The sequence below is a fragment of the Ctenocephalides felis genome, unplaced genomic scaffold, assembly GCF_003426905.1.
Source record: "Ctenocephalides felis isolate EL2017-DRISC unplaced genomic scaffold, ASM342690v1 CF-g0.4_SCAFFOLD_00845, whole genome shotgun sequence".
Taxonomy (NCBI): domain Eukaryota; kingdom Metazoa; phylum Arthropoda; class Insecta; order Siphonaptera; family Pulicidae; genus Ctenocephalides; species Ctenocephalides felis.
Genome location: NW_020536999.1, coordinates 85,105,204 through 85,114,059, shown reverse-complemented (window position 1 = coordinate 85,114,059; position 8,856 = coordinate 85,105,204). Strand labels below are relative to the sequence as shown.

General features: G+C 32.0%; 1 protein-coding gene across 1 annotated transcript; it reads right to left on the bottom strand.

Moving 5' to 3' along the window:
- Positions 1-4,920: 4,920 nt before the first annotated feature.
- On the bottom strand, positions 4,921-5,997 carry LOC113391206 (gastrula zinc finger protein xLCGF3.1-like). The gene has a single exon (XM_026627157.1). The coding sequence runs from the start codon at positions 5,995-5,997 to the stop codon at positions 4,921-4,923; it is 1,077 nt and encodes a 358-aa protein (XP_026482942.1).
- Positions 5,998-8,856: the final 2,859 nt, after the last annotated feature.

The window sequence follows — 8,856 nt, the reverse complement described above, 5'->3', positions numbered from 1 at the left end:
TGTAAGGACGTTCTCCTAAATGAAAATTCTTATGCTTTTTCATAGCACTCGATGTGGTGAATTTCATATCACATATTCTACATTTATGAGTAAGCTTATGCTGCTCTAAATTCTCCGATTGCCAGAATTCTTTGTTACATATTTCACATGTATAAGGATGTTTACTGGAATGGGAATCCATGTGCTTTTTCAAATTACCCAAATGCATGAATGTCTTAAGGCATATTTTACAAATATAAGGACACTCTCCCGTATGAGTACCCATATGTACTTTCAAATCATCCGGGCTCAAGTATATCTTATTGCACATTTCACACTTGTGAAAACGACTTTCAGAATTAGTTGAATTATCAGATTCAGGTTGATCACACATATGGTGATCTAATAAAGTTTTTGTAGTGAATACTTTATTGCATAATGAGCATACGAAAGGTTTGTCATCATCACATTCATAAGCTGATGTCTCAATTATCTCTCGTTCGATATCTTCTTTAATCTTTACCTCAGAATTAATGAAAGTTTCGCAACATGTTTCGTCATTCTCAGAACAGGACTCAGACTTAATGATGTCTTCAAGAACATCAAATTTATCCTCAATTTCAAGTTTTATATCTTCCACTGAATATTCTGGTGGTTCGATTTTAATTTTCTGATCATAAACAATTGTTGCTTCAGACATTCTTAATTGCACTGCTTGCAAAAAGTATTGACGAAAATGGTTGCGTACTTTTTAATAATCTTGTTTAATTAATAATCTATTTAATTTAACTAAATTAACATTTGTGAAAATATAAACATTAAATTAAATGTTAAAAATAAAATGAAAACATTAGTAGCGTACTATGATTGCATATTAGTAATTTGACATTTGAGTTGACAGTTGTAAGCATAGAGAGAAGTTTTGTGAAAGATGAGACATTTACCATCTTTTAAATTCATTACAATTATTATTAATGCATAATATGAGGTCAATCGCGCGCAACGCCGCTCGTGGTTATATTTAACACTGTATGACGACATCATATTCAGCATTATACAAGAATAAAATGGTGTTAATATGATGATAAATATTAATTTAACTTGTTGGTACTGGTATTTTGCCTTGAGGCAAGTTACATGAACTTCCCGATATGTGTAAATAATAGACTTAATCAATAATGAGTAATTAAAAGTATTCCGATGAGTGGATTTATTACACATAATTGAAATCGAACGGCTCGGTAGATTTTCACCTAAAACAAATCAGTATCATTCCCAACCCAAATTTTAAAATATATTTGGTAGTATGAGCTTAAATGTGGACGAAAAGTTTAACACTTTTTTTCCAATTACAAAGAAACGGCTCGGCAGATCGTCGCGCAAAGTCCTCATCGAGATACATCGAATGGCTTTTAAATTTTTGAAATCGATCCAGCCGTTTTTGAGAAAACGTCGATTTACGGCAAAAAATCTGTTCACATACACACACACACATACTTTTTCCAAATTTGGTTTTATTCGATTCAGAATGGCTTGAAACGTCGAGAAAACATAAAATTAGCGATTCGGATTTTTTTATGAAAACATAAACTTCTCCTTCGGGAAGTTGTTAAATTAAATTTAAAACAATGTTTTGATGTTTTATTGTTTTGATAGTGAAATAAATTTCTTACAATATGTTAGATATTTTTACTGACCTGCTTAAAAATTCTTGTGTCCAGTATTTAATGAAGTCTCTTATATCTGCAGACACCTCCTGAGCCTAAGTGCTTAACAGAAAAGAGACCAGAAGAGTACACTGAGGAAGATCTGAAATTGATCAAGGAATACAATGATAAAATTGCTTTTCTTCAGTCGGAAAGAGAACGTTATAAACGAATGCTACAGGTAAGATACATGAGCATTGTCTTGTAAGATACATGAGCAAGAATTGTCAAAAAAATTAATTGGCAAGTTCAATAATACTTTTTCAATCTGAAAATCATTGTCAATGGTAGGATGATTTTGTATTTTTGACGCCTTTATTTTTATTCCTAATGTTTTACTTGTTCTTTTTGGATAATTTTAAAAATTATCAAAATATAAAGAATTATATAATGAGATTGTTATATACATATTATATTTTTAAACAGCTGTACAAAACCGACCATTTTGTATGGTAAATATATGAAACGTTGGAACGTATCTGCCACGTAACAAACGTAAGGGAAAAAACTAACGTAAAACCGAAGTATCTACGTTACAACTAAACGTAACATGTACGTTTCATTAACGTAGCTATCAGCATTGTAACGAAGTCACTTCTGTGCTACGTTATTTTAACTTTTGTGGGTTAAATAGATTATTAAGTATATTAATGGGTTAATGGGTATAATACTACCATTATTGAAATTGATTATCAACATATTATCATTTTAATTGTAGGCCGAATATGAAAAAGTCACAAATTATGTTGAAACTGGCATCGAAAGGTTCAATCATCGTCTTTCCGACTTTCTAGTAAAGAAGCTGAAAGTGGAAAGTGCTATTAAGCAAGAAGGATTTAAGGTATGTATTAGAAACAGTCTTAGTAATTATTTAAAGTAATTAAGTAATCTACAGATTTTTTTCTACAGGTTGCTCGTAATAGACGCACGTGCATTCAACGTATCCAGTTTAATCGAAAAGAAGTTGCAATGGAGAAGGAAGTGCAGGCGAAGGCTCAAGAAGTTGAAACTTTACAAAAGGAAGTGACAGCATTGATGGATCGCGTTAAAGAATGTCGAAAGGTGAATAATTTATATGAAATATAATTTTAAATGTTTTACTATATTTTAAAATATTGCTTTCAGGCATATGAGGCTATGAACAATCGAGATCGTCAACTCGAGAGGAACTTTAAAGCAAACTTTGAAGATCGCAGTGCTGTGATCCAAGATCTCATACTAAAGGTACTCTAAATGCGTTTACACTTCAATCTCTGACATGAAAATAAATTCGAGATTCATATAAGTACAAAAAAAAAATCAAAAATATGAAAAGTTTTTAATCGCCTCTCAGTAACCCACAAGACATAATACAACCGTTAATGCCACGTATAACATTGCAAATGTCGTCTACGTAACTTGGACGTCACTAATGTAACGTTCGTTTTTGCTACGATTCCTAGTTATGGGAATTTTTCATTAAACAATAATAGAATTTTCTGCAAAATAAAAATTATTTTGTACAGAAATAATAATAACTGTGATTATATTTTATGATTTTTTTTCCCAGGCTTACAGGAAGCGCCCACGCTGGTCTCAAAAATTGATTCAGAGTCCTGTTGTGCTGCATCAAATGGCACGCTGCTGCGGTTCTGATGATTCGAAATACAATCTGCTGCCTCAGGACGCAGCTGAATTTCTGAATGCTATGCTGCAGTTGGACCATTCGTCGCAGGTAAATTTATCTAGATAACTAGATGTAAGTGGCATTTTGCCTTAAGGCCTGGTCGTCTTGATCAATAAGAAATGAATACATAATTTATTATGGATTTGAAAGTTTGCTGAGTTGCTGTAAAACATTATAATGCAAGAAACTGGTTATTTAATTTGGTACATATTTTTTAAACGATTTTATTCAAATTGGCAAAAATATTTTTACAATCAATTATAAAGAAACGATTTCAAGATTATACATTATCAACAGTTCTTGAATTTTCAAAATAAGGTCAGGATATTTGGCTAAAACAACGACGAAAAACTTTGTTCAACCCAATCGTGCTATAGCTTAACCGTATATTGGAACAAAACCGTTACGTGTTCGCGCAATTTGGAAACGTAACAAAAACGAAACCGTTACGTTATCGCGCAACGTAACAGTGTTGCGTTTTTGAGACGGTAATAGAGACGTCTGTGTATCTTCTAGGTTACGTAACCACTATGTTTGACTTAACATCTGTTATTTTATATTAACGTTTTAATTACGTTTTGTGGTTTACTGGGTAGTGATTTAAAATATAATACTTTAATCATAATGAAAGTATTGGAACATGTTTCATTTAAGTCAATTTGTAATAGGAATATATTTTATTCTAGGCACCTAAAGCCTTAGACGAGAATATCTGGAAGAACATGGTCAAGCTGAGATCTCAGAAGCTCGAGATAGAAATTAAACTAAAAGCTCTGGCGCTGGAACTTGCTGAAGTGGAAAACACACAGCAGGTAAATTTAAATACAAAATAATTTGTAAAATAAAGTGAAACTTTGCAATGTGGAAATGAAAATTGGAAGGGATAGATATTGACTTTGTCCATTCAAGTAATCATAATGTTCCTTTAAGTAAACAAATTTCATTTATTCTACATCTACTTTAATAACAATTCATAATTGATGCACTCTTTATAATAATAAGTATCACATATAACTAATAGTAACAACATAATTATGCTATTTAGGATTTGGTTTGGTAATGGTATATTTAAATTTAGGAGTTAGTCACATAAATATTTATAGTAATAATGTTGAAATGTTGTATATTTTCCAAGACTTCAAGAAAAATTTACCAATAATTGTCACTTGTGTCTTAGGTCACAATATTCTTATGATTTTTAGCCTTGCAACAGAGTTGTTGATCGAATAAAGTTGAAAATTTTCTTAAGACAACTAAAACAATTGTCTTTAGGACTTAAACGAAGATTTACTTAAATAATATATAAACTCCCCTCCCCCTGAAAACCTCACGTGATTAATGGAGGCCCCCTAGGGCATGTCGAAATTTTTAGAAACCTTTGATGCATAAACATATATAAAAAAAAATATTTTAGATTTTTTTGCGATCACTATAACTTATCCTATGGGAAGTTAATAAATAGATAAAGAATATTTTTTCTTACATTGTAATTATTTGTTTCAATATACATAAATTGTACAATTTTTCAACAAACAAATACAAAGGTTTTTGAAGAAGTTTATCTAGACCTCAATCTACATTTTGGATCATTTCATGTTGGTTTGATAATTGCTTAGTTACGAATGTTTTATTATATGCTTCATATTCACGAAGGTGCTCCCTGGCATGTATTCTTACATGTTCTGATCGTCTAAATCCTTTATTGCATACTAAACAAATATAAGGGCGTTCTCCAGTGTGGATCATTTCATGTTGTTTTAATATAGCTTTTGTTTTGAATGATTTACTGCAATACTCGCATTTATAAGGCCGTTCTCCAGTATGAATCAATTCATGTCGGTTTAATGAGAATTTTGTTGCAAAGGTTTTATTGCAAATTTCACATTGATGAGGATTGCCTCCGGTATGAACAATTTCGTGAAGGTTTAATGCATATCTCGTAGTAAAAGTTTCAGCACAATTATCACATTCAAAAGGTTGTTCCGCAGTGTGAGTTAGTTTGTGAACCCTCAGGGTTTGTTTTTGAATGAATGTTTTAGAACATATTTCACATTTGAAAGGACGTTCTCCGGCATGGAGCATTTGATGTTGTTTTAGTGATTGTCTTGAAGCAAATATTTTGTCGCATATTTCACATTTATCAGGCCGTGTTTCGGAATGAATCATTTCATGATTGATTAATGTTTTTCTTAGTTTGAATGCTTTATTGCATGTCTCGCATTTAAAAGGGCGTTCTTGACTATGGCTTGCTTTATGTGTTTTTAAAATTTGTCTAGTTTTGAATGTTCTGTGGCATATTTCACATTCATGGTTTGCTTGATGATATTTTAAATTAGTTTTGAATGATTTGTTACATCTGTCTGTATTATCTACTATATTACTTGAATTACTATCTTCTTCAACATATATATGAAGTGAATCATCTCCACTTCTAACATTTTTGTTAATGACTCCATGTTGTTCATCAATTGTTTCTTGTTTTATTTCTTCCTCCATTGTTACCTCAGAATTCCAATTTCGCTGTAGATATATCTCGCTTCCCGGACATATTTCTGATATAACATAATCATCAATTTCTTGTTTCACTAGAGGGTATTCAATTGGTTCAGTTTTAATTGTTGTTACTGAATTCGTTTTTTCTGACATTTTCGGCGTCTCTTGGTTCTTGTAATCAAACTAATGATGGCTTATAAAAGGTGGAAAAGGCTTTCAATTCTGTAATATAAGTTATTATTTATATTTATAAGAAGGTTTGAAAGTATAATGAATATGTTTTCATATATATTTATAATACTTGTGTTCGAATTCAATATAATTCCAAACAACACAAATGTCAAAGTGACATTTCTATTGTATTCAAACAAATACCAAACTACCAAACTTGAGGTAAGGATGGCCAACGTTGGAAACATTTCATATCGACTAATGATATCATAGATTATATAATTTCAAACTAGTGGGGAGCATGGCATCGCGTCTTAAGGCAAATTGCTGGAACTTCCCGTACCAAGAATTATAATTTTTTAAAAAACGATTACCATCTTTGAAAAAATTTTACTTCGAAAAAATTAGATTTTTGAGAAACTATAAATCGGACAAAAAATTACCTTTTTTCGAAAAAAAAAATGTTTTCTTTATTTTGACATATTTTGGAAATTCTAAACATTTTTTTAAAGCAATCGCACTTCTTTACCTGCATAGAGACGAAATGTCAAAGCGCGTAAGCGCCGCGTCGCCGTCTAACGGATAAACATTGGTGCGGAACCTTCATGAAAATTTGACTTTTCATCTTGTCAATACAAGTAAAATGTTTTCCGAATTAATAAAATCGGACGCTCCGTTCTCTTAAAAATTGAGTTACCATTTTTGGCACTTTTTGCCCTGTATCTTCGGAACGGCTAGACCTGCCTTCAACTAATCAGTGCGTCTCTTTGTCAATACGAATCGATTGTTTTTTGATTTATTCAAATCGGTTGATCGGTGTTCCCGAAATCGTCGACGTAAGGCCGTAATATTTCAGTAAGTTCTATAAGACCATGATATATATCGCCGAAAAAAGTTCTATAAAAATCGGCTTAGTTTTTTTTTAACAGTTACTTACAACAAAATGGCTCGGTAGATTTTCACCTAAAACTAATCAGTATCATGCCCAACTAATATCTTTCGAATAATTCGGTAATGTGGACAAAATGTTTAACAGTTTTTTCCAAATGACAAAGAAACGGCTAGGCAGATCGTTCTCATTTGGTATAATAATAAGTATATGAATTAATTTATGATGAATAAGTATCATGTGATATTATATTGATTGAGCGTCTTGTATCGCTGCTGCAACGTCTTCTATCGTTGCCACCCAGTAGTAAACCACAATAGTTGAAACCACCGATTGGATAAACCGATTTGAATGGTTCAAAAAACATTCGATTCCTATTGATAGGGAGATGTGCTGATTGGTTTTTGGCAAGGCAGGTCCAGCCGTTACGGAGATACGGAGCAAAGAGTGCAGAAAATACAAATCGAGTTTTTGAGAGCACGGAGTATCCGATTTGAATTATCTAAAAAACATTCAATTTGTAATGATTGGGAGAAGAGCTGATTAGTTTTTGGCAAAGGTCCAACTATTTCGAAGATACAGAGCTAAATGTGCAAAAATGGCAGTTTTTAAGAGAACTAAGCCTCCAATTTGAATGATTCAAAGAACTTTCTGCTTGTTTTAGCAAGATAATCGCTTTTGGAAAAAAAGTTATCGTTTCAATTTTTTTTCCAAAAAATATTTTTTTTTATATATCGAAAATAATTCGGATTTTCATTTTAATTCTGACTTAAATTCTAATATACTTTTCAACTTTGCAATTCAATTCATATAATTCTTATAAATATTAGACAATTTTACAGTATTTTTACTTTTTATTCAACTTAGATACGTGGCAAAAAGGCAACCGCGGCGTATTAGTGCAACGTAACAGCCGTTACGTCTTTGTCCACGAAATAGATACTTCTGTGTGCCTTCTAGGTTACGTATATGCCACTTGCGTAATGTAACCTGTACGACTTTATTACATCTTGTGGTCTACTTAGCAAGAGAGTTTCCTTAAAATCCTGATCTATATCCTACTGGTGTCGAGTATATGGTATAGGGGTGTGCAAATGGCGTAGCAGTTTGTTTGTTGCATCAATATGAGTATGAAAGTCAAAGAAAAACGTTGATCTTGAATATTGTTTGAAAATATTTTTGGATTTTGAAAAAAAGCGCATCCAGCCAGGAGGGTTGGACTATTTATGACAAATGAATTAAAATTTCCACAAACTCGACACTTAACGTTTTTATAAAGTTCTTTACAAAGTTATTTATATATTTATATTTAAGTTATTATTTTCCATAAGGTTTACCAACGAAAACTGACTCGAGCCAAAGATAATCACCAGATGCTGATACAAAACCTAAAAGAGCTCCGAGAGGAAAAAATCGCTTCTTTTCAGGACATGGAGATTCAACACGTGATGAAGACTGGCCTGGTTGAGGTTAAACTTACTGGGAATCTGGATGACTTTAAGGTAAATATAATTAATAGAATAAAATTTAAACATATGTGGCATTATATTTTGCTATCTATTTCTATTAATGCATGGAATTAAATAGTAAACACTGTGTGATTTGAGCGGCGGTAGCAACGTGAAATCCACAAGCGTGCCTTCATTGCGGTGACATCCATGTGGAATCTATGTGGATTTCAGATTGCTACCGCCGTTCGGAGTTTAATATATTTGACTCAAACTATTATTTTCAGGATTCTATTCTAATAAGCAGACGAGATGTGCGTTTCATAAACGATGTCATCAAGCAAGCCGGACAAAGAAAATTAAAAACAATGCAAGCTGCTATTAATTTTCGAAGGAAGATTTTGCTTAAAGAATGGCAACATAAATATATGAGAATGCAGATTGAAGATTTACAAGATAATTTTGTTACTATAGAAAACGTCAAGGTAAAACATTGATCGATAG